Source organism: Protopterus annectens, chromosome 2.part0 (genome assembly GCF_019279795.1).
Source record: "Protopterus annectens isolate FY-2018-M chromosome 2.part0, PAN1.0, whole genome shotgun sequence".
NCBI lineage: Eukaryota > Metazoa > Chordata > Ceratodontiformes > Protopteridae > Protopterus > Protopterus annectens.
Genome location: NC_056728.1, coordinates 127,115,052 through 127,142,233, shown reverse-complemented (window position 1 = coordinate 127,142,233; position 27,182 = coordinate 127,115,052). Strand labels below are relative to the sequence as shown.

Below are 27,182 nucleotides of genomic sequence, written 5' to 3'. Positions count from 1 at the left end.
CTAGAGCAATTGTGAACACACTTGGCTGCAGCTCAAACAAAAACTCTGTTTAGAAAGAATTGTTTAAGCAAATATTTAGGAAGCACTATCATTTGAATAAGTATGAGAAATTATATCAGTCCATAGCCCTTCTAGTTTCTGGGACTTTTATGTTCATTTATTTGTTGATCAGGTAAGCACACTAGACAAACTGTCCATTTTCAAGGCTGACTGGGGAGCACTGTCTACTTAAGTGACTTTTTAAAGTCACACAGTAAGAAAAAGAATGTTGGAGAAAACCATGTACTCTGGAGCAAAGGAAGCAACTCTTTCACAGCTTAGAGCTTTAGTCCTTTGCCCTTACTGCCAGACCTTATTCCCAATTGTTAGCAAAAAATTTTATTAGGGGTATAACTTTGGCTGTACTATTACAGACAGAGGTATTTTTCCCTCTCTCTTAGAGTCATTCTGAGAGCATTCCCTGTGATCTTCTTCCCATACTTGGCCTACTGTCACTCCAAATCAAGCCTGGTCCAGTGCCCAAACTTAAGCAGGGACCAGCAAGGACACTAAGGGCATCCTGGGGGTCCACTGTCCATCTTCTAACCATGGGGGTTATACATATGATCTACCCACTTCCCCAACCCTGCACTCATCGGACAAACATCCAAGGGCAACTTGCTTCTTTGTACCACACTTGCGACTCTGTCACTCACCCAAGCCACTAATCAAACCTGGGTTGCTTAGGCCATAGTGAGAGCTTTTTCACTCTATGCCATTCGAGTGTCTCAAGGTATTTCTTTTTTTTTTATCCCGTCATCTTGCAGCTAACATCTGTCTATACCCATGAGTTCATCCATTCCTTTCTTTCTCCCTATTAGGAAGGGCAGAGGGTCTATCTGTAGCAGGTGGGCCCACATTTCCAAAGAGAGAAAGAATGAGCAGTCTTACCACCCAAGACTGCCATCTGCCATTCTACCTTTAACATATGTGAGATCCAGGAAGCAGGCATTGTATATGTGGCCAGGGGTACAGCTTTTCAGATTATGCAGGAGGGAGAAGTCCTCAGTAGATAAAGTACAACATCATAAGCATCACTACTTATGATGCCAGCTTGCTCATGTACCCCCACAACTACCTAATGAGCAAGAAGTCCGGATCAAGCCACACAAATATGCCTCAGCAGCTAGTGGGGCATGTCTCAGCTGCAGGTGAACCCAAGTCCCTCCCCCAATATGGAGGAGTTGACAAAAATGCACTCATTCCAACTACTCGCTCATCTGGGTCCTATGTACCCCAAGCCACTAACTGAACCTGGGTCATCTGTGTAATAGTCAGGCCTCCATTTCTCTGCACCATAAAGGCAGATATAATCTCATCAGTGAGGTAGATAGCCCACAGGCCTATAATAATTTGGTTGTCCAAGGTTTGCAATTAGTACTGAGTGAAAAAGAAAAATTGTATTATTGTCAATAAGGATCGATTTAAGCCTTTATAAACTCACAGAGAGAAGTCAATTTTTTTCAACAATATACCCAACATAATTCTTAAAAAAAGGCCATTGTATAAGAGGTACTTCCACTGGTCATTAATTTTCCTTCATATCTTGAATTTTTCTTGACTGTTTAGTTGCTGATGTTTAATGCATGTTGAATTTTAGTTTTCTCTCTCTTTTTTTTCTGTTATCATTGAGCACTAGTATATTTATGATGATCCAGAATTTGACTGACTTACAACTCACCTGTAGCTCTTCAAATATTTAATCCTTTGATGGACCACAGTAGAAAAGTATACAGGCATCAGACATATACACCCACACCCACCCACCTACACACACACCCACCACCCATGCAACTCCATGGTCACATCAATTCAATGAAGGGGGAAATTTATCCCAAAAATATAGTCACTCTTGGCACATTTTGCTAAAATTTTCTTTTATATAGCAATCATAAACTTGGGGAACTGTGCCAAAAGCAAATGATGCTCAAGAACTGAAACTTCATCCACCAGTAGTAACTGTAGACAAAGTGGGTGATGCTTCAATACAGTATTAACGGTTCTGTGCACAGCTTTAAAGGGAATTCATTCATAAAGCAGAATGGCATTACATTGACCACAAAAGATCAAAACTCACACTGCCAACAAACTCAGCTGCGAGATCACACTACAGTGAGGAAAGAGGCAAACACTAGTCCCAGGTGTACCACGATCCTGTCAGCATTTTCAGTTTCAACCTTTTCTGGTCGACATAATGCTGTTTGGCATTTGGGCTATTTGGCATTATGAATGTTATCCATCTAAACCTATGTTGGGTATGCAATACTTTACTTCCCAGAAAAACAATGTGACCTAGCTTTGTGCAATCTTTTCAGTGATTTTTAAAAAGATTAGTGAAGGCAATAATTTTTAGCCTTTGGTATGCCCCCCTTACCCTTGAAAAGAAGGGACCAGAGCATTACAGATGCTTCTATGCATTACCACATTAACAGAAAGGGTGACTATGTTAGCAATTTGTCTGAAGAAGAAATCAGAGAGACTGTCTACTGAAGGTAAGCCATGCTGCAGAATTTTTTGCTGCAGTTTGTGAACTGTGACACTCGTTTGTTTCAAGATGAAAAAGTATCATCTTGAAAGACAGTGACTACATGCTGCATTGCAAATTAATAAAAAACAAATTCCACGAAAAGGAATCACATTTCATTCTATAGCCACAAATGGCCATTAACTGTGTAAAATCACTTCTGCTGCCATTAGAATGCATTACTAGGAAGGAAGTTATATGGCTGACCTTCTAGGATGATTCACAGTTAGGAAATGGACAGATACATGGAGTAAAGAAAAGCTTTATAAATGACTTTTATGAATGCAGCCATACAACTGGAAAATGAGTCACACAATTACATAAGAAAAACAGTTGTGTGTACATATACACATACATGTTAGCACTCAAAAATATTTCTAAACAGATACTTCCACAATGGCTGCGCACTAATCAACAGCTAAATTTCAGCTCTTGCAGTGTAAACAAATAAAATGAAAAATAACAGCCAGTGAAATTGTCAGCTTGAGTAGCCTTCAGTTACTGGCTACACTATGAAGATATTTAGAGAACCTAAAAGAATCTTCTTCTTTCGGCTGTTCCCGGTTAGGGGTCGCCACAGCGGAACTCCGGTCTGCTAATGATTGGCCGTAGATTTTTATGGTGCCGAGGTTCCAGCCCGACGCCTAACCTTCAACGAAGGCATGCCCACTCACACATGTCTTTCAAATGTCACTCGGCCGTGGGGAGGACATGCAGACCCCACACAGAAGGCACTCCTGCTGAGAATTGAATGGGAGAACCTCTTGCTGTGAAGTGACACCACTACCGCTGCACCATCATGGCTTATAGAGAACCTTATCAACCAGAAAAACTGAAGAGAAAACACGGTCTGGGAAGAATCCCGCAACTGTTCAGCAAAAACACAGTTTAAGGTTCAGATATGGTACAAGAGATGTTTTCCATTAATTTAGTGGATAAAATAAGTCAAATGTACTCAGATATGACTAAAATAAATGCAACAATGAAGGTGTACATCACTGCAAGTAACATAAGGTTGAAAAAAATACAGATGAACTCAAAACTGCAAAAAAATCAGAGAATAAAATAAAGACGACCGAGTAAGCCACTTCTCAAGAAGAGCTGTTTCAAAAAATGGTAGCATTAGAAGACAGAGCATGCAGGGAAAACCTGAGCTTTTCTGCTGTACCAGAGAAACAGTAAGAAACAGACTGTATTAATTTTATGGAAGCACAAAAACCCAATTGGACTGTTAATCTGCAGCACGATTTGTTAACTGAAAGGACACATCGAGTGTATGTTCCAATCCCGACCATGAGAAAACAGCCAAAACCTACAGTATATATTAGCAAAGATGCAATAATACCAGCAGAAAGAGATGATCCTGACAAACCATGGAGGAAAGGCAAAGAACTGAAACTGGAGACAGCAGACTGTTAGCAGAAAATGATTATTCATTGTACACTGGGCATAACAGAAGTCATTTTACCTCAGCAATCAGGGAATTTCAAGAGGCAGGTATAAGATTTAAGCAAGCTGCTGTATATCCAGCTTTCTTCAGAATATTCTTTCCTGGAGGATCAAAGACTTTTTTGATGCACAACAGGCTAAGGAGGAAATAAAAATGCATCCAAGAAAATGTGCACCATCAAACAGAAGGGGGCTATTTCTCATTCTTCAAACAATAAAGCTCAAAGAGAAACTTTGCCAATGAAACACTTTCCAATGCTCCAAAGGAAAATGCGTGAGAGACTGAAAAACAGGCAGCAATGAGTGCTAGTGGGAGCACATTTTGTAGCATGTGCTGTAACATGGATAACCTTAATTTTAGGTTAGGTAATGCCTGTATGTGCAGCTGTAGATTTGGAATAATAACTCCTTTCTGGGCTGGTCTGAGGGGGGTGGGGCAAGTAGATTCTAGCACCAGCACATGGTGCTGGTTAAGCCAACTAAATCTCTGTCTTCAAAACATCCCATAACTTTTCAGTTCATGCACTGATAAAGCAAAAAAATGCACAATAATGAAGTAGAAATGAGATATTGGCACATTCCCACCTACCAATTAAAAAGTGATGAAGTTAAGGAATGAGTAGTAGAAATTATTTGAGTTATTAGGGAGCATAGTAACTTCAGAAGTTGCAGCCAATGAATAGGATAACATGAAAATTAAGTTTAAAATTTGGGTGGAAGTAAAAGAGAAATAGATAATGTTAAGAAGAAATACAAATTACTTGGAATGGATGACAAAGGTTAAAGCACTGCAGAATAAGAGGAATTTCACAAAGCAAGAAGAGGTATAAATGCAAAGTGATAGAAGATAAGGGAGCTTCTGGATAAAATGTATGAGTTTAGAAGGCATGCCATTAAGCAACTATTTTTGGCAATAACTCCAGAGTACACAAACTTTTTAGTATAATGACTAAAAAGCAACAGAAAATAGAAAGGGTTATATTCAAACTTAGGAAGCCTATAACAAGAAAAATAGCCAGAGGTATTACAGATATTCCAGAAATAAATTTCCTGATAATTTGTATAAAGCAGAGAAACATAGACACAAAGGAAAAGTACAAATGGAAATATTTATGTTAAGAATTTATTATGTCAAGGTTAGAGGTAGATGTGGCTCATGCAGAATTAATACTAGCTCATCTTCAGCTAAACAAACATAAATTTATATACACTGCCTCTCTTTACATTCCCCCTGGAGACAATGTCCCAATACTCGAATAAATCCTCTCCTGGCTATCAACTAATATCTGTAATGAAACTATAATCATGGGAGACACCAATATTAACTGGGCCTCCATTCAGTCCCCTACTCACCCCCTCAACATCAACCTATACAACTACTCTCAACTCATCAACTCCATAACTAGGCCATCCAAAGACTTCACTAGTAGCAACATTTTAGGCTGGATTCTAGTCTCCCACCCCCACAACTATCCTGACAGTGGAACCCTCCCTGACTCCCTCAGCTACCACCTTCCCATCTTCACTGGGCGTTTTCCTTCTCCCTTACTAGCTACTCATACTTACTTAACTACCTGATGCCATAGAAAATTTAACCCAGAAGCTTTCTCTGACACCCTAACTGGTACCCTCTAAAAACCCTACCACTTGAAAATTCAATAACTCACTTTAATACTACCTTCTTACATCTCCTAAACAATCATGCTCCCTTAATAACCAAAAGAATAATAAGGAAATCCACCCCCTATTTAACTAAAAGTACACTAGCCACCATGCGACTTAAGAGATAAAGCCTGGACACAATACCAGAGGAACAAATCTACATCTAACCTCAATGAATACAAAACTGCTCGTAACTCAGTTAAAAAGCTTATCTCAGCAGACCGTTGAAACTACTTCGTCCAACTTCAAAGCAACCATAAAACCAACCCACAAAAGTTCTGGAGAGGTATAACTACCCTCTTAAAACCTGGTACTACAGAAAACCCTAACCCTTCCCCAAATGTACAAGACTCTGATCTTGCTACCCAATTCAATTCTTTCTTCATTGACTCTATTTCCAAACTTACCTCTTCTTTTTCAAATTACAATCCACCTCCTACCTCCACTTCTCCTCACCCATCTCTCCCTCCAACTTCTTTCCCTCATTCCTCACCCTCTCAACCCCCTCCATTTTTCATTAAACCTATTCCTATTTCTACTATAAGAAAACTCCTGCAGAAACTAAAACCATTTACCAATGCCCCTGATAACATTCCCTCATACTTCCTCAGCATAGCTGCCAAAGCCATTGCCCTCCCTATCAGTATCCTAATCAACCACTCTATCCAAGGTCTTGTTCCTCAAATCTGGAAAAAAGCTTACATCATTCCCCTGCACAAAGAAGGAAATAATACTAATATTTCCAATTTCCGTCCCATCGTCATCCTCTCTCCCATTTCTAAAGTCCCAGAGAAATGTATCCACCTTCAACTCCTCCTCCATCTCTTGGGCAACAACCTATTAACTCCTACCCAACACGGATTCAGACCCCATCATAGCACTATGACTGCCCTCCTTTCCTTCCTTGAAACTGTGAATAAAGCTAGAGATTCTGGCTTCACTGTACCTACCATCCTTCTCAATCTCTCGAAGGCCTTCGACACTATCTCTCATAAACTACTTCTTACTAAACTAGCTAACCTAAATCTCTCACCCTCTTCCCTCAAATGGTTTACCAGCTATCTCTCCAATAGGCAACAAGCTGTCAAATGGAAAAAAGTCACCTCCTCCTTCCTCATCACCCCCACGGGTGTCCCACAAGGTTCCATACTGGGGCCCCTCCTCTTCAACATTTTCATTAATGACTTTTACCGCTCTATCCCTCTTGCTAACGTTATCCAATATGCAGATGATTCCACAACCATCTGTGCTGCCCCATCCATCCCAACTCTTTTAAAACTAACTCAAGATGCCTTCTCTACCAGAGAACAATGGATGAAAGACAACCATCTAGCACTCAATGCTGCTAAAACTAAACTTATGATTTTTACCTCCTCTAAAACTAAGAATTTCGATCAAAATTTATTCTCCATCACCAGCCAAAATACAACACCTCTTGAGCTGGTATCTGAAACCAAACTACTATGAGTTCAAATCGATGACAGGCTCAAATTCAACTCTCATCTACTACTAAACATAAAAAAAACCCACCAAAAACTTGGTATGCTCTACCGACACAATCGGTTCCTCACCTCAACTACTAAACTTACTCTCTCTACAACATTTCTCTTACCCTCCCTTCTCTATGGAGCCCCTCTTCTAACAAGCCTACAATCATCTCTCAAAACCAAACTGTTCTCTTGTTACAATAAAATCACCAGATTCACCACTAGCAACAAATCATCAACCCATCACTGTGAATCTCTCCACAAACTAAACTGGCTAGAGCTATCAAACTACCTCTCCTATACTCAGCTCACCTATACTCATAAACTCATTTTCCAGCCATCCCTCTGTCCCTCCCTCTCCACTACCTTTAAAATGCACCACACACAAAGACTTCTCAGATCAAACAATCAAAACCTTATAGAAGTTTACAGACCCCTCCAACAATATCTCCTGTCACACTCTCTAGCACGCTTATGGAACTCCCTTCCCCCCTCCATCCGTACCATTACTAGCCTCCCATCCTTTAAAAAATCACTCCACTCTCATCTAACTTCCACATGGGAATGCTCCTGCTCCCATCCCTAATAACCTACACTTTACTTCAACACTCTTTCCCTTCCTTCTCTCACATCCCAGGTAACAAATTCTTGCTTGCTTCTATTATACAACTCCTTACTAGTATCTAGCAATTCCTTACCTACTGCATCTAACTACCTGTCCTCAATCCTACTAGAGAAGAAAAAAAAATTATACTTTTGACATTATTAACTTTGATTGAAATAGGTTTGATCAGTCTGTTTTACCTCTGTAATCTTCATGCAATCTATATGTGTATATTAACCTTTGTGTAATCTGTATGAGGAGCTTTTCTCCCTAGGACTCCATTAAAAACGGGTTCTTCAGGCCCAATGGACTATCCTGGTTAAACAACTGCAAATAAATAAATAAATAAACAATTAAAAGTTAGGATAGGAGGAGATGAGATAAAAGTGATGATGTACACTCAATCTGTAGGAACGTCTCCAGGAAAAGATCGTATTCCCATCAAAGTTTGAAAGTTAGGAAGGAACAAAGTGATAAACATCTGGAAAATTGTAATGGTATTTTACAAGAAGGGGAAGCACCATCATCTTGGAAGAAAGCTGTGTTACTTGTATTACCTAAAGACAGTAAAGACACATTAGACCCATTTAAATTTTAATGAATGATTATGCAGTGATTGCAGGCAACAATTTAAGTGGGACTGTCCCTCTCTGATAAGTTGTATATGAACAAAGAAGCCAGGCATGGAAGTCTTCTTTCCCCTTCATCATTTGCTTTATATTTCGAGTCACTGGGAAGGAAAATACAGGACTCAGAAATGCAAGTATACAATTGGTATTGTAATCAAGAAAAACTGGACTTATTTAAAGATGACATTATTTTATACAGGTTATATGCAGAAAAGGACATCTCAGTGTTGTAGAACATTTTGAGACAGTTTCAGGTCTTTTTGGGGTAGGACAATTAATGAAGGTAAAACAAAAGCTATAGCTTAAATTATTTACTCACACACAAATTGGTTCAGCAGTTCCCATATTTATGGTGACACAAGAAGATGAAGTATTTAAGAGCATGGATTAAAAAAGAGTATTTAAGAGCATGGATTAAAAAAGGATTCTGTTATGTCAGCAAAGGATATGTGAAAAAAAGACTAAACAAACAACAACCGAGAAAGTGGAAGCTTTTGCTCACGGATATGGACAGTAAAATACAAGCAGTAAAAAATGTTTTAACCCCTTTAGTTTTATGTACAGATAGGCATATTTTTATCAACCAGAGGAATGGTTGTAGAGAATAATTAATAAGGAATTTATCTGGGAGGGGAACAGGGCAAGAGTTAAGTGGGATAAGTTGATCCTTCTAATAAAACAAGGAAGTTCAATATTACCTGATTTGAAGGGATATATTACAGCTACATAGTTAAGGTTCATATACATAACACAAACAGATGGTTATAATAAGTAGAAAAGGATGATGAAGAAATGGGGGATATTCAAGAAATACGGACAGAGTGGGATTTTGGATGCAGCTCCCTAAGCAGAATAACAGCCATACAGAGTATTATGGGTCTATATTATAAGCTTGACCGCTTATTTGCATAAAGTTAGACCCTCTTAGTAAAAAAGTCTGCATATCATTGATAGAGCCTTCCTGTGTCCTGAAAGAGTGCTCTTCAAACTATCTGGAGATGTACAGAGCTGAGTATATTTTTCTGGCACTTTAGAGTTGTGTACTGGTAATTGTTGTTTGACTAATTTTATATCATTGCTGGCTGACTTAGAGTTGTGCACCATTATTTTTGCTTCACTGTATAGTTTTTCAGATTTCTGCTGAAGGTGTTGGTTTTCCCATTCCCACCCTCCCTATTCCTGTGTTGTTGTTTAAATTTGGAGGTTTTTGCAGTTGCCTGCCCCCACTGTAGATTTGATCTGGGACACTCCCCCCAGTCCCATCTCTTTAGCTCATTCTACCGAATAGACTCCTTCTGCATTGTTTTTAGTCATTTTTAATTTAATTGCATTTTTTAAACTGTTTGGTCTAACATTGCTACATACTCAAGTGTGCTAGCTTGCACTGCATTTGAATTGTTTTGACTGCTGGTTTAGCTACTTTTCTGTATATATATATATATATATATATATATATATATATATATATATATATATATATAGATATATATATATATATATATATATATATATATATATATATATATATGATATATATATATACACGATATATATATATATATATATATATATATATATATATATATATATATATATATACACGATATATATACCTTCAAAAAGTCTCTTTTCTTACATCTAGCATCACAGTGGGAATGCTCTTGCTCCCACCCTACATAACTAACATTACCTAATATCATTCTGTACAATATCTTACTTTAATCAGTTTACTTTGTTTGTTCTCTAATCTGTATTAATGTTTACACTTGTTCCACTAACTAGTATGTCTCATCTCAAAGTATTTACTGTTATTACTGATATTCCATAATCGATAAGTTTTACTCTTAGTCTGCCTTCATACTATTAATAACTGTCTGTACCTACATTGTCACTGTCAAATGTTGAATGTATATTTTGTTTTGAGCTTTTCTCCCAGGACTCCATTGAAAACGGGTTCTTACGGCCCAATGGACTATCCTGGTAAACCAACTGCAATAAATAAATAAAATAAATAAATATATATATATATATATATATATATATATATATATATATATATATATATATATATATATATATATATAAAATTCCTTTCCTCTAACTAGTGTAGTCCAGATTCATATTTGCTGTATCCAGGACTGTGTTTAAGCTTCTGAGCCCCCCCAAGCTTTCTGTTGGAGGGAATCCTTCTAGCTTATCAGTGGGAGTGGTAAGCACTAGTTAACCTATCTACCACATAAGGAGTGGTTCTGGCCCAGAAATTGTAGTTATTGGCCGTTTGGGCAGTTTTTCCATCTCTCTCAACATTCTGATTAAAAAGCCCCATTTGCACTGGTTTCCCCCCTTTCCTGTAACTAGTTTAGTCCAGATACAGATTCTTACGTTTAGCACTTGAATTTCCTTATTCGTGATCAGCACTTGTTCAGAACTTGTAAGCACTAAATAACCTAATTACTACAGCACTCAACCATCCTCATTACCTAGAGGAAAACAGTTTTGGTACTTACTTTCCTCACTTGCTTAGAGAAAAACAGCTCTTTTACTCACTTTCCTCACTTATCTAGAGGAAAATAGTTTTTTTATTCAGTCATGTCCAAGGGTCAGCTCCCAGTGTTCTTTCCTGTCTATCTGATGAATCTGGGCATCTTGGGGCAATGTAGAAATTGCCTCATGTACACAGACAACCCTCTCCTCCTACCACCCAGCACTACCATAAAGCTCTCTCCAATCAAAACTGAACTTGACAGTCAAGAGGAGAAGGTAAACACTTGCAACACACCACACTCATCACATAGTCTCACTAAATCTACACCACCAAAATCCACACATAAAAACATTCACGGAGGCTCTCAAGAATAATCTGCTCAAGCAATAGAGACCTCCAAAGCTGAACTGTAAGCAACCTCCACCCCCCAACACAACCCAAATGACACATAGCCCGCAGACTCAGTGTGCCACTCAACCACAGTCAATAAGGTAAAACAATGTACCCAACACACTAGTCATAGGCGACTCTATAGTCAGGCACACTGATGCCCCACTCACCAGGCTAAACAAGGAGAAGGTTACTGTCAGCTGTCTGTCGGGTGCCAGGATCTGCCACATAACCCACGCACTCAGGTCACTCCACAAAAAGTACAAATATGACTCTGTCATTGTCCATGTTGGTGTGAACAACCTGAGACGTACCTCCCTGGACTACATGAAAAGAGACATGGAAGAGCTCTCCAATCTTGTAGCCCAGGCAGGTATGACCCTAGCCCTGAGTAGCATTCTGCCATCACCCAGAATGATGCCGTAGTACATGGACAAAATGATTGACTTCAACAATTGGCTAAGCTTCTGGTGCCATTCTAAAGGGATCCAGTATCTGTTTGCCTGGGATGACATGGTCGACAGACCACAATGCTTTGCCAGAGATGGCCTGCACCTGTCACCCCTGGGATTCCAGACACTGGCTAAGGTTCTTGCCTCCCCTATACTGCCTTTTTTAGGCAAGGTTCAAATGACAAATTCAACACCATAACAGGAACAGGCAAGCAAAAACTGAGGGTGATGCTACTCAATGCTAGATGTCTAAATCGAGGCACTCCTTAAAATGGAGAACATCGATATCTGTGCAGTGACTGAGACCTGGTTCAAGGCTCCAGAGAGCACCCCTGCACTACCAGGTTATAACTCATACCACACTTTTCGGCCATGTAACCTGGACCGGAACACCAAAGGCGGTGGTGTGTCCATATTCATTAAGGATATTCACACCTCCAGGCTAGTTGCTCAGCATAATGCAGCCTTAGTTATCCAAGTGCAACTAACTCTGGGAAAAACTGCAATCCAAATTGTAGCTTGCTACAGATCCCCTACCATGCCCCAGGATTCCCACTCCTCTTTTCTTGATGTACTGGAAAATATTAGGGTTCAACCAAACACCCTAATAATGGGCAATTCAACTACCCCACCATTAACTGGGAAAACTACTCATGTACCAACTCCTTCGCTCAACGCTTTCTGGAATTCATAAACTCCAATGCCCTGGATCAACTTATCCAAACCCCCACCAGGGGCAACAACACACCTGAAGTCAATGCCTCATTGGTCCGCTCCGACCAGAATCTAATTACCCTAGATATCCACATCCTGCCTCCACCCCCCATTAAGGAAACCATGGTAAAAAATTTCTCCAAAGCCAACTTCATGCTTCTTAAGACAGAAGTGGTGAACTTCATGACACCCATGCAGATGGACAATACAGTTACGACTACTGAATCCTACACAATTGCACTTTATAAGCACTTACATGACTGCATGGATCATGCTATCCCAAACAGAACCAAGACACTATCCTCCAAAAAAGGAAGCCAGTCTGGTGGTCCCCTGCCATAAATAAACTGTACAACAGAAGGAAGAAACTGTTGCAAAAGAGAGTAAAATCCCATGAGTGGAGGAGCTCCCTGGTCAGCCTCAGTAAGAAGCTGCGATCCCTGGTAAAATCCTCTAAAGCTAGTTATGAAAACAAAATCGCCACTGATTCTAAAGACAACCACAAAGCATTCTATAGCTATGTTAAGAATCTCAATGGCAACACTCAGATCTGCTTTGAGTTACAGCACAATGGCACTAAATATACAGACCCAACTGATACTGCCAACATTCTGGCAGATAGGTTCAGTGCTAACTCTACCCCCTCTCACCCCCTAAAGAGTCCATCTCTATACCAGAAGAATGCAAAGTTCCTGTAATCATGGCTGCACAAGTAAAAACCACACTCTCCAAAGCCAAGAACACAGACCAGACAAAATCCCAGGCTGCGTTCTACACGAACTACAGAACAAACTGGCACCCCACCTAAGTACCATGTTCAATCATAGCCTCACCTCAGGCTTTGCGCCTGCTGAATGGCGCACAGCAACGATTATCCCACTCCACAAGGGGGGAGTCACCACGGACCCTGGGAACTACCGTCCCATTAGCCTGACGAGCCTGGTCTGCAAGGCCATGGAACGTATCATCATGGAACTTATAAACAAAGATATTGGTAATCTCCAAACTCTGGATCCCACCCAGTTCAGGTTTGTAAAAGGCAGATCATGTCTCCTAAACCTGAGAGACTTCTTTGAAACAGTCACCAAAGCCATAGAAAAGGGTAAGGTGGTTCACACAGCATATCTAGATCTTGCCAAGGCTTTTGACACCATCCCCCACTCTGGAATTATAGATAAACTCACTAAACTAGGTATAAATCCCTATGTCACAAGATGGACTGCCAACTGGCTCACTGACAGAACCCACAGTGTGAAAGTAGCAGACTCCAAATCCAACTTCAGACCAGTGACAAGTGGAGTACCACAGGGTTCAGTCCTGGTTCTTCTCCTGTTTGGAATCTACTTCTCTGAAGTACAGGCTAACACAGAAGGTCTTTGGCTAATGAAGTTCACAGATGACTGCAAACTAGGAGCCATAATCGAAGCTCCTAATGATGTGGACATCCTACAAAAGGGCCTCACTGAGACAGATGCCTGGTGTCAAAGCCATGGCCTCAAGCTCAATGCCAAAAAGTGCATTGTCATCCCCTTTGGTAAAAACTCTGTACCCATGAACTACAACATAGGCGGTAGTATACTTAACACTGAAAGTGTGATGAGACCTTGGGACACAGGTGGACAGTAGTCTCTCTTTGATAATCACATCGCCACAGTAGTCAGGAAATCTTTCTATGTGGCACACCTCATCACAAAAGGTTTCTCATCCAGAAAAAAAGAGGTCATTGTTCCCCTCTACTCATCACTCATTAGACCCATTATAGAGTACAATGCCCCTTTTGGTATGTACCTCACAAGACATCTACAACAACTGGAAAGACCGCAGAAATAACTCACAAAGAAGATTACCGGCCTCAAACAGATTCCCTATGCAGACTGTCTCACAAAACTCCAGCTTTACTCCGTCACATATCGCCTACTCAGAGGTGATCTCTGCCTAACATACAAAGCTATGTCAAACCCAGAGCTGTTGGACATGCTCCACTTAAAGAAATCCCAATCCCTCAGAGCTACACGCTCTAGGGACCTAAACCCTGTCACCACATTAAACAGAACATGTTAAACAGAACATGATGAAGGGATAGATTCCTGTCCCAGAGACTTCCCATACTCTGGAATAAACTACCTATCTATATCAAACAAAGCTCCTCATTAGCACTCAAGAAAAATCTTGATGATTGGATGGGAAATAGGAAATTCACCCCGGGGATCACCTCTGTGGCTCTGCTCAACAGTGGCACAGGAAAATTATTTTCTTGGGTGGCAAAAGCCAGGGTACCTTTTTGACCGGGCTTGTATAGGCCCCAGGGCCGATAGCCTAGTACCTACCTATGAACCTTAGCTTGTCAAACGCCAAAATGTCAACAGATAAACGGCGAAAGTGTAAAATCGCAAGCAGCCACTTAATCAAATGTTTTTATTGGGGAAGAATTCGCTTGGCCGTTACTGGGAATTTGCCCTTTCCCCGATGTAGAGTGATCTCGGAGTTGGTATATTTAGATGGGGGGTTGTGAGAGGCACAGCCCCCCGCATCGGGGGGTCTTGTGGGCAAAGCACCCCACTCTGTAAGGGTTTGAAAGTTTATTTTAATTTGCGACAGCCAAGTGAATTTTTCCCGTAAGCTGCCTTTTGCAATTTTAAGCTTTCGCCGTTTAGCTGTCGACTTTTCGGCGTTCGACAAGCTAAGAGGTTGAGATTCTAATATAGACCCAATATTATAATAATAAAGTAGCAGAAAGTATCCCAAGAACTAAGCTAACATGAAAATGGAGAATGGAGATGCTGTCAAGATGAATGACTGCAATTAGGTGTACACAGAATAAGCAAGGGGGGGCTGGAATTTACTGGTGAAAACTGGCATAAGAACCAATGTATTGGGATCAAATAACTAGACAGGGAAAGGTAATATAGTGTGATGTCAAAAATATACTTGGACTTCAGGCTAGTGACTGCCTTTCCTACTAAGGACTGATATCAGAGAAGAGGCAAACAAAAAGGGATAGGAGAATGTTAAGTGATAGACCTGCTCTGGAAGAGTTTTTAGTCATATCTAGAACATAAGCTGCTGTTAAAAATGGGATAATTTGTAGGGCATGTAAAATATCACATGATAACCATAAGAATCAATTACAGGAGGTTAGAAAAGACTGTAAAGAGAGAATGGAAAATCAATTTATAAGAGAACAATGGGAAGATATATGTACGGCTGCCAAGTATGCAACAAAGTAGAGAAGGTTTACAATCTTTGTTTAGAACCATCTGCAAAGGTATTTTTTATATCTCGAGCAGACTTCAAAGATTTTTTACTGAGGTAGACAGGAAATGTTGAAAGTGTAACTGGTAAGAAAGAGGTAACTGGGAACATATGTTATGGCAGATTTTAAAAATTCCCTACAGAGTACTCTGTCAGAAATATTGGGTGAGCAAACGGGTGTAACTAAGGAAATTATCCTTTTGAGGTGGGATACAGTCTATGAATTGCCTAGATATATTAAGGCCCTAGTAAATTTAATTCTGTTGGCTGTCAAAAAAGCAATTACTAGAAAATGGAAATCAAAGTATAAACCAACTGTATATGAAGTTTTCAAATATTATAAAAGAAATAAAAAACTGGAAGAGGGATCTTTAGAAAAGTACAGGAGCAAATTACATAAAAATAAATGGAAATTGTAGGAACAATACATATATAATATTTAGGATGAGGAATGAAGTTTAAGGAATTCAGCAATTTATATAATGTTGGGACTGATGACAGTTATAAAGAAAGGAAAGATATCTGATGTACAATGTTTGCAAATGGAAAAATGTTAATATGGTTTCTTTTCTTTTCTGGTAACGAATGTTCGCCTGTGTCTTGAGTGATAACTTAATAAGGGTGTTTAAAACAATCAATCTAAACCGACAGTCCAGTCAGCTGTGGAGGTTTACTATGGAAACTTCAAATAAACTTGAGTCGTACGTGTATAACGTGGACTCTAAATATCAAATTCAAAATCCCAAATAGTAAACTAAAACGAAAATGAATACATCGTTCTATGTATTCGACACAGCAGAAGGTGACATCAGTCACCTCCTGCTATGCACATTAACGTACTGTTGAACTCTATACTCAACAGCACGTTAAATTCTACTATTTTGCAGGGGGGCTTTGCCCCCTGCACCCCCCCACACCCCCTGCATATTAAACATACCAACTCTAAGATCGCACTACAGTGAGGAAATGGGATAATTCCCTGTTCCTCACTGCAGCACAACCTCCGTTCACAGCGTGGGTACATCGATTATCAAATGGTCAAGTGCACCATGCGATTTGACCATATGTAGTTGACACACCGGGGGTCGATTAAGTGCCTCTTGCAAACCGTGACTTCGACCATCAGATGATCAACTGACTGCCATTCGGGTAAGTCATAGTAAACTGTTCTGGGAAGATACACTACAGAAAAACTTTAAATTAAAATACTCTTTAGTTTAACTAGTACTTAAGACAAGCATTAAAAAATCTCCAAGCATTAACAGAAAATAATTTCTTTCAGTGCTCAGGCAATTCTAAATCTCCACATTCATTATACTACTACTAAATGCTTAGTCTACTGAAATTCAGTTGCCTTGCATATACATTCCCCAATCTACGAATTTACACAAAACAAAAAAACTATTAACATATTGGGGGGGGGGGCTAAAACTTTACAAAGTATGATGTGGTTGACATCAAAAATAAATTCATTAAGTCAAGCTGTAACTTACTTGGCAGTGTCAGCTCCGTTGGTTATCAAGGTGTTAATCAGTAGTTCATGTCCGTATCGTGCAGCTACATGCAAAGGTGTATTGCCGTCCTTATCAACGCAATCAATTTCACCACCTGTATATATTTATATATACATATATATATATATATATATATATATATATATATATATATATATATATATAAAAGAAAAGAAAAGGCAACTCGTTTAATTCACCAGAAACAATTTAAATTAAAAATAATTCAAGTCTAATGTCAAGCTTAGTCACTGGCTTTGGGTATGCATTATTTTCTTCTACTCCAGAACAAACAAGTGACATAATATTTAATAAAGGCAAATATGTTAGCCACAGATTAGAGTAACATCATTAAGTTTCATATCAGAAGTATTCCAAAACTTCCCTTTAAATAAAATATTGTTAGGAATGTTGCCTACAGTTTTAAAAGCAGGTAGATGCTTTTTTTAATTTTATTTACTTATTTATTTACTTTTACTGTTCTTAGCTGATCATCAGCTGCCCCCAGCACCTTCTGTCTGCCCCTTACATAGTACCCCTTCCTTCCTAACACGCTCTCCCTTCCAGTTCATGTATACTCTATATTTTTGCTCTATTCACCAGTCTCACCTTCCTGTGTAGAATAGTGGTCTTCTCCTCTTCTGCCAAATTCTTCTTCCTCAAACACTTATCCACAGCTGACTGCTTTATCAACTTGCAAATGTTTGTAAAAGTGAGGAAAAATTGCAATAACTAACTCATACTGTGAAGGAATATTTATGTACTATCTACCTAACAGTTAACAATCCTCATCATTCTGAGTAAATTTTAGTAATTAGTGAATTACTTTATATTTAAATAGCAATTCATCCATCGATTCACAATCCCAGTTTCCCCATTTCTGCACATGGGTTCAGGGTATCACTTCAACAGTGATAATCATCTAGAGCAAAAGTTTATATACCACCTGGCGGCTAGCCCTGCTGTGGTAGCTCATGCACACACATACCTATGGCCAATTTAGAGTATCCAGTCCACCATATGAGTGCTTAGTCAAACTGTATCCACAAATTCTAGGCCCAGATCCTAATGGAACTATTAATAGTGGATTATCCTACAACTCCCAGCTACTAAATTAATGCTTATAATCCTTCACTTTTTCCACACATTACACCCCAAAAGCCACTGCAATGCTTCTGACTTTGTCTGTCCTCCCGCCCCCTCCTTCTACCCACCCATATGCTCAGTGTCTCCCATATTCTTTTACCACACAAACTCCAACTATAATACTAAAAATTATATGTATTGTTATCAACCCTTTCAATAACATCAGTAACATTCCTTCACATATCATCATGTATCACTCTAAGCCAGTGATGGAGAACCTATGACACCCATGTCAAAGGTGACACACCACTGCATTTTGGGTGATACACCAGCTGTTCACCAAAGCCAGAGTTATCAAAGAAACTGTTTTTGCCGTTGTTGCTTGTGTGAAGTGCACCTGAATTATCTTGTGCCAGGAGCCAGTTCAACAACACTGCTGTAGAGGTAACGAAGTTTCAGTATACTTTCTCGATAGAGGTTGCAAAGGAGAGTGCTGACATGTTTTCTCTTTGTAGTTACTCTTCTGCAAAGGGCAAGTTGTCTGCAATTCTAGGAGGGTGCTCTTTTACATTCCTCTTAACTGTCCCTTCTTAATCCCTGCTAAAACTGGGAACTTTTTACACTCAAGAATGACAATAATTAGATTTAAAGACTCATTTTACTTCAGAAAATGTATACTAATTCATGTTTGTTTTTTTTTCGTCAGTGTCTCAAATTAATAGCACTAGTAGTTAAAACTGTCCATGTGTCTTACTTCTAGATTTGTCCCTGATTCTGTTGAGATTTATCCCTGATGTATTAAGAGACATGGTGTTTTATTTATTTATTTATTTTTTTTTGGGGGGGGGGGGGTAACATGCAAGCATTGTCAAGTTAGGCAATTTCTGAATTTTTGACACGTCGAACCCAAAAGGTTCGCCATCACTGCTCTAAGCAATCTACTTTACTTGGCTTTTAGTCAAAACTCTTACAAAGTGCAACATATTTCTCTTCTTTCTGTACTTAATTTCAAGCCTATTCTAGATATTATCAATATAATCTGTAATACTCTTGCAGTGCACAGTGTGTTGTCACTACACTCCAAAATCAGGGAAAAGACAGACTTGTTAAGCACCGTTCTGATCTGTTAACGAAGTACTTCCTGTAGTCAAAAGTAAAGGTTTTGCTTGATTCCTTTCATCTCTATTGCCTACTGTGCGACTATGACTAAGTCACTTAACCAGACAGTGTTCCTGAGATGCACCTGAAAAAGGATAACTTGGCCAGTGTGTTTACCCAGTTAAAGATAAAATTAATAAACATGACACCACCCTAACTTCCTACATCTAGTTTCCAAGTCCCAGCAAACATACAAATAAATAAATACCTACAATCAGATTTACTAGGCAAGACATGCCTTGCTTAAAAACCATGTCTAGCTCACCCTCTCCCTAGAATACAACTGCCTTCCTTCAGATTAACATTATGGAATGTTTCACTGAACCACTACCAAACTCACCTGTCTCCAAATGCCTGGGTCACTCCCTGACCTTCTGCCTAGTATGCTGATATCACCTATAACATGCAATTGCATATGTTACAGCAAAATCTTTATAAGCATGTCTAAGGGAAGGAAAACAAGTGAATGTTACAGTTACAGGGATCAAAAGGCAAATCAAAGACAAATTTCTACACAGAAAAAAAATCATGTAATTAATAAATACAAATACATACAACTATCAATAACTGAGAAAATATTTACATTTACTTGGCACTACTACAATTTTCCCTTACCATTCTGAATAAGAGTTTGAGACCGTGTAAACCTTCCATGGACAGCTGTCATGTGCAGTGGGCTCTTGCCATCTTTACTCTGTAAAACAACAGATACACATTCTTATACTGGTTACACAGTATTACTCTGTTAAGTGACAAGTACTGGAGATAATACTGAAATAATGAATACTTCCAGGGTGGCAGATGACACTGAAAATAAATCTGAAGACCTTTCTGAAAATGAGCATCGTTCTGAGCACTACTATATTTTCTAAATGGAAGTACACAATTTCATGATGTTAAATTAAGAACACCTGATGACAATGTCAAGTACTAAAATGCAACTTATTAAAGTTACCATTAAATGAACAGCTTCTGTCTGTATTTACTGTATACCATCATTATACTGTTAACTGAATGACCATCCTCAATTTGCCTTCTACAAATGACTGACATATTCTTAACATATTAAGCAACAAACTTAAGTCCTCTGTCTGGGATTCACAGAGGTGAGTGCACAGCTTTAATATAATTAGCACAAGTAGTCAGTCTCTGTGACACAACAGGATGGAGCACTGTCTTTGATCCAGACATCACAGGTTCGATTACAATCCACAGCGCTGGAGAAGCCAGGCAGTGAAGGAGAGAAGTGAAGGGCGTGGCCCATTCATCTCTTCCAAAAGGGGAGGGTTGCGCACACTGAAGGGGAACATTGGGTAGGTGCAACTACCTGGTTAATGGCCAGGGAAACCACCTCCCATGCTTCAAGGGGGTAAATGTGAGGCTGTCTGAAGGATATACCCCTTGTGGAAATTAGGGGTTGCCCTTCATAGTCAGGCCACTCTGATTCAGCTACCGCATGCTCAGCCTAGTGTGCATGGGGACATTATGGCTAAAAAATACGAAAAATTCACAAACCTCCCTGATGGCAACCTAAATGCTGGTCAAACCATGTGCCGCTGATGAGGAATGAATAGGCAAATTAACTAGTAGGTCTGATGAACAGCAGGCAGTTGGGGCAAAGTAAAACAAAAAAATAATTAGCAACAGTAGTGGCCACTGTGCATGGTACGGGCGATCCTAAAACACAGAGAGCATGGATGTACAATGGCCAATACAGTGCACACTAAGAGTATAAGAATATGCAGATGAGGAGCCCCATGCAAATCAGTAACAAATTATGCAAATGAAAAAGCTGAAAATGGCAGGATGATTCAAACACAAACGGCAGTGGTCTGAGGCAGCACATAGCCATTATGAATACCAAAATTCATGATATAAGTGATGGGAGACAATATAAGAATGATAACATGAGCAGCAACACAGATACATGTTGGGAGCCTCTGTCAGAGACAGTGCTTTCAATTTTACGCATAACAATAACACAGGAGGTACAGACAGAACCAGATGTTCCAACAACTCACAAACCAGCAAACTGTGCACCATTTCTAGTGAACAGGAATACAATAAGTGACTTACTCAAACTCTGTCACACACAATCAGAATCACAATGAATTCAAGATATGCTCACTACTGTGGACACAAAGGCATGTGTAGCATTAAATATCTTAACTACAGGGAATGTCCACTAACCTAGAAGGGCACATTAGGGTTATTACAGGTATCGGCATTGGAAGCCCTTAACCAGAGATTCAACATTATGCTACACGTTGAGGAGCATATCTAGTGCCACAGGACAGCAAAACGGAATTATCCAATTCTTTTTAAGACAACTGAAAATGACCTGACTATGCAAGTTATATGCAGTGATAAATAACTTATGGTGATTAATGTCCTGCATTCTCAAAGTTTTGCTAAAGGTGGGGCCCACCTCACCATTATCTGTACGAGAGTCAACAGGTACATTATTAACCTCCACAATGGATTAATAAAAACTTACCTGCCTTTTGTAATAAATTCTTCCTTAATTTTTTCTTAAAATGCTTTACGATAGCCTCTCCTGGAAAACATTTCCAAAACATTATCTCATTCTTTAAGGAAAGCTTGGGTATCCATAATCATCCTTGCCATTCTCATGAGTTGGCATTTAACCACAGCCTTTTTCTGATGTAAAAGATGCCAAATCGTGAAATCCAGATATGTATTAGAAAAAGTGGGTTTTTGATAAATAATTAGCAAAAAAAAAGCCCTGTACTTTAAAATCTTAGTTATTTCCACATCTAAGAAGTAAATGTTCTCCTTATTATAAAACCATGAAAATTTTAAGAATGGTACTGCACTATTAATATAGTTGAAAAATTCAACCAGTCTCTTTTCAGAGTCAGTACATAAAATACAAATGTCATCCAAATAACACGTATAAAAAGCCCACCATTATTGAAAAACACTATTAAAAATATACTCTCTCTCCCATTTTGGCCATAACTAGGTTCGCAAAACTAGGGGCACAAGCAGTCCCCATAGCCACCCCAGGGACTTGCCTAAAGTAATGACCTTCAAAAAAAAATTATTTATTAACACCAGCTCCATTAATGTAGTGATGACATTGACATTATCAGAATGCACCTTTCAAAGGTCCACCAACACATCCTCGAACCAGGTTAACTCTATGGTGATGACAGAGTAAAGGTTATTAATGTCTACTGTAACAAAAATAAAATTCTCATCAAAATTTAAGGTGTTCATTTTTTTCTTGGAATTGCCATGAATCCCTACATAGTTGTGGAATGGTGTCAACCAATTCTTTCACAGGATGGTAGATATATTTAGCAATATACTGTGTTTTTAAACTTTTTGCATCAACAAGGGGTCGCAGGGGTTAGAAATGTTTTTACATAGCTTAGGGATGCCGAATACACTGGCTATAACTGCATGAGCATATAAAACAATGTGGTATCAATTTTAGCGTAAGCAATGAAAATGTTGTTCCTAGATACCGCTAAATTTTTATCAGACAAAAGTGATGCCATCAATCTATTACTGCATAATCACCACTCTACCTCCCTTGTCCAGTTTCATAACTCTCAGTTCTCTATCTTGCCAAATATCTTTGAGTAAAGCAACTTCACTAGTTGTCATGTTAAAATATTTGTTCCTTAATGGTTGAAAACATAAATGTCTAATCGCATATTCACACAGTCTCTCATACATCGTAACAGAATTCTTTAATGGAAGATTAAACACACTACTCCTACAAATAGTTTTAACATTTCCACTGGATACATTCTGTGTGAACTACAATGCAGGATTCAATTTCTGGATGTACAGTTTAAAATCAATAAGAATATTAGCCTGTCTGGCTGGTATAAAACTCAGCCCTTTAGATAAAAGGTATGCATGCTTTACATTTACCGGTGTATGTGTAAAGCTGTATATAGTGAAGTCATTCAATGAGTTTTTTTTTACCAGTACTGGAAGAGTGGTGGTGCAAAAGTCCTTGGTGTTGGCCCCATATGTAACAGGAATGACCGTTAGTGTTTCTTGTTCTTCTTGTAAATTCTCTTGGGTTTGGCCCCTTGTCTGGTAAGACTCTCTTCTGTCTTCGGTGTATAAATTGTTTGGTGTTCCCTTGTTGTGCAGTCTCTCTGACCTCAGGACTTGTTCCTACTCTAAAGGGATCGACCTATTAGGAAAATCATTTAAAGTTTCTGCAGTCAAAATTTCCTGTTGACGTACTACTGGTCTATTGAAAATGTCCACCAGCGAGAGTTACTACTGCTGGGGGGAGGGGTGTTGGATAGGCCATACCATTATTACATTCAGACATATCTCTTCTAAATTTGTTGAGTTTCCGTTGTAAAATATCATTACATACATTGTCTATTTTCTTGAAAATATTAAAATAATTAGTCTCATAATGGTCAAATAAGATAACATTAGTGACTGAACTGATCAAACTGTCAAACTCTCTAGACAACAATTCAATCTGTATATCACTGTGTTTAACAATGAGTTTCATAATAACACAGCCAGCCTTGTTGAAAATATCCAGGAGTTCCTTATGATACTCAGATCCTTTCTACACCCCATTTAGGAATAAAAGGGCAGGAACTGAATAATTTATGTAATGTTGCTTAGCGTATATGATATATGGCAATATACATGAAGTATAAAGTTTGTAAACATGAACTTAAACAGCTAGCCTACATAGTACAGAAGAATGCATTCCCCTTTGCTTGTTTACATACCATATTATTTACATACCATAATGCTACGGTATCATTTGTCACAATTTTCAAGGTTCTCTTCTGTCAAATATGTCAGAATGCTTTACTGGCATGGATAAGTGTAATCTCTTAGATGATGATACGTCCTTTTCTGAAGTTCCTGCCCCAAATCCACATGCACTCTCAGCTCACACACATGGGCTCCCCAAACACAGTCCAATGTGTTTGCTGTGAAAATCAGAAACAATGGCACTACCTTGAAAGAAAATCTTAGATTTAAAGATATTTCTTTTTCACCCTTCTTGAAGTGGGGTAGCAGGGGAATGTTGGTTTGGAATGTGTGCGCGTGCTGGCATCACCTGTTTCGAAGATTGCACTACAGCTTTCACACATGCAACCTTGCCAGAGCCATATACCCCCATGACTTTGCAGAAATTCCTCCAAGTGGCAATTTTTTTCTGAAATACAACACTAAGTCAGGAACAGGATTTTGGCTGAAGGTAGGAAAGCTTTCTCCCACGTCTGTACCCAGGAAATTACCCAGAAAGTTGTTCTGACTTGGTTTCAACCAGGACTTTTTGTGGTTTAAAGACAGCTCTACAGCCCAGAATCAGTGTACTGTGATCCCTAAAACCCTTTCTATTTACTGACTGGCTGAGGTAATCAGCAAGGAAGGGGTAAATGTGAGTGTCCTCTATCCTGTAAAAGAAGACAACTGCAGTCAATCTGTAAATAAGCTGGATGCAGCAGACAAGCTGAAAAGCATGGAGGTGAACTGGTAATAAGTGCCCACTGTTTTGAATCTTAAGAACTCTTGTCCTCTTTGGCTATATGGTTGTATAGACAGGCATTTTATAGGTCTAATGTCTCCATAATGGCTCATGGAAGAATCAAAGGTAAACAAATTTAGTATTATGTCAGCATCCTCAACTTTGGGAGTAACAGAAACTTTTCAGTCTAAAAAGAGGTCTAGAAACAGAAACTAAAGCACCACTTAAAAGTGGGTAAAATAAGCCTGTAATATAAAAATTGTGGACGTGTGAACACCTTTCCTGAAAACATAAGTATCACTAATGACCTACTTATGTTTAGATTACAAATGAAATCCCACCTGTGAAGGAATGACTTGACTAGCCCCCACCCCCCAACCTCAAATGTTTATGATTTTATGTATTTTTCACTAGCACATCATACATTTCTTGATTTTTTGGTAAATCACTAAGAATTACAGACAGGCAATGCCAGATATTTATGGCTCTATTTCTATTTACTTCTTCTGAAAATGCACGTATATGCAATACCTGTTGTTCTATTCACTTTAAAGTGAATTACAGTAACATTTAAAATATAGTGCAGATTTTTGGCCACTGCGCCACTCCATTTTTTTGGCTTTGTCTAGAATTTTTGAACAAAGCAGTTTAGAGGTATACGGTCCCCCTACCATGCATACAAAAACCATTCCCAAACCAAACATTCTCAATCCTCCAACTTTTTTTTACCGTAACACAGAAATCCGAAGGCATTACTCAGAACAACTAAGTCCTGTAGATTCTAAAAAAAACATTACAAACTAGAATTTCAAAGGAAATCAAAATTCTCGGACATTCCACCTATCCAGAAAACCATCAAAATCTGATGCCTTTGCAAACAAAGAACCTCATAACACATGGTGTCAATACACAGGATTCTAGAAATGGAAAAAGGAATATGGTATTACCACAGGTTGATTTAAGTCCGAAGAAAATAAGGGTCCTCTCTGTTGGGTACACCAGTGCAAATTAAGGGCTATGCTATCTCAAGAGATAGGTGGTAAAGAACACCCAAGTCTCCTGCCCAATCAGGAAGCAGACCAATTCCCAAATCACGTATTATGCCAGAGGGCTATTATGTGGACACTAATGTCCCTATAATATTACTTACAGGTTTGCAGCTATACTCTGGTAACGTACAATGCACTCCTGCAATGGTTACACAAAGAGATTTCAACACCAAATTACATACAATGGATATAAATAGTTTACACACCCCTGTTAAAATGCCAGGTTTTTATGATATAAAAAATGAGACTACAATAAATCATTTCAAAACTTTTTCCATCTTTAATGTGGCCTATAACCTGTACAATTCAATTGAAAAACAAACAAATCTGTTAAGGGAAAATATAAAAAATGTACAATAAGCTTGTTGCATAACAGTGCACACAGTTAAAACTAATACTTTGTTGAAGCACCTTTTGATTTAATTACAGCATTCAGTCTTCTTGGGTACACACCTGCTATCAATCAAAGAGACTCTGATTAACCCTAAAGTTCAGCCGTCCTAGTAGGATTTTCCTTATATTTACTCAGTTGCCTGCTACAGAAAAAAACATGGTTAGAAGACAGCTTACAAAGCATCAAAGGGATCTCATTGTTGAAAGGTATCAGTCAGGAAAAGGATACAAAAAATTTCCACAGCACTGGATATACCATGAAACACAGTGAAGACAGTCATCAAAAAGTGGAGAAAATAAGGGACAACAGTGAAGTTGCAAAGAACTGGATGTCCTTCCAAAATTGATGAAAAGACAAGATAAAAACTGGTCATGGAAGCTGCCAAGAGACCTACAGCAACACTGAAGGAGCTGCAGGAATTTCTGGTAAGTACTGGTTGTGTACTACATGTGACAATAATCTTCCGTATTCTCTATATGTCTGGGCTATGGGGTAGGGATGCAAGACGGAAGCCTCTTCTTACACAGAAAAACATCCAGGTCCGACTAAAATTTGCAAAACAAATACATCGGGTCTCCCAAAAGCATGTGGGAAAATGTGTTATGGCCTGATGAGATCAAGGTTGAACTTTTTGGCCACAATTCCAAAAAGTATGTTTGGCGCAAAAACAACACTTCGCATCACCAAAAGAACACCATCCTCACGGTGAAGCATGGTGGTGGCAGTATCATGCTTTGGGATTGCTTTTCTTCAGCTGGAACTGGGGCTTTAGTCAAGGTGGAGGGAATTATGAACAGTTCCAA

General features: G+C 38.9%; 1 protein-coding gene across 3 annotated transcripts in view; it reads right to left on the bottom strand.

Moving 5' to 3' along the window:
- The window catches only part of ANKRD44 (ankyrin repeat domain 44), a 1,254,083-nt gene that overhangs the window by 474,075 nt on the left and 752,826 nt on the right, over positions 1-27,182 (bottom strand). For all 3 annotated transcript variants that reach the window (XM_044060611.1, XM_044060613.1, XM_044060612.1), the window contains exons 9-10: positions 20,058-20,136; positions 17,181-17,295 (exon numbers count right to left, since the gene is read on the bottom strand). In XM_044060611.1, coding sequence (XP_043916546.1) covers positions 17,181-17,295; positions 20,058-20,136 — 194 coding nt within the window. The remainder of the gene's footprint in view (positions 1-17,180; positions 17,296-20,057; positions 20,137-27,182) is intronic.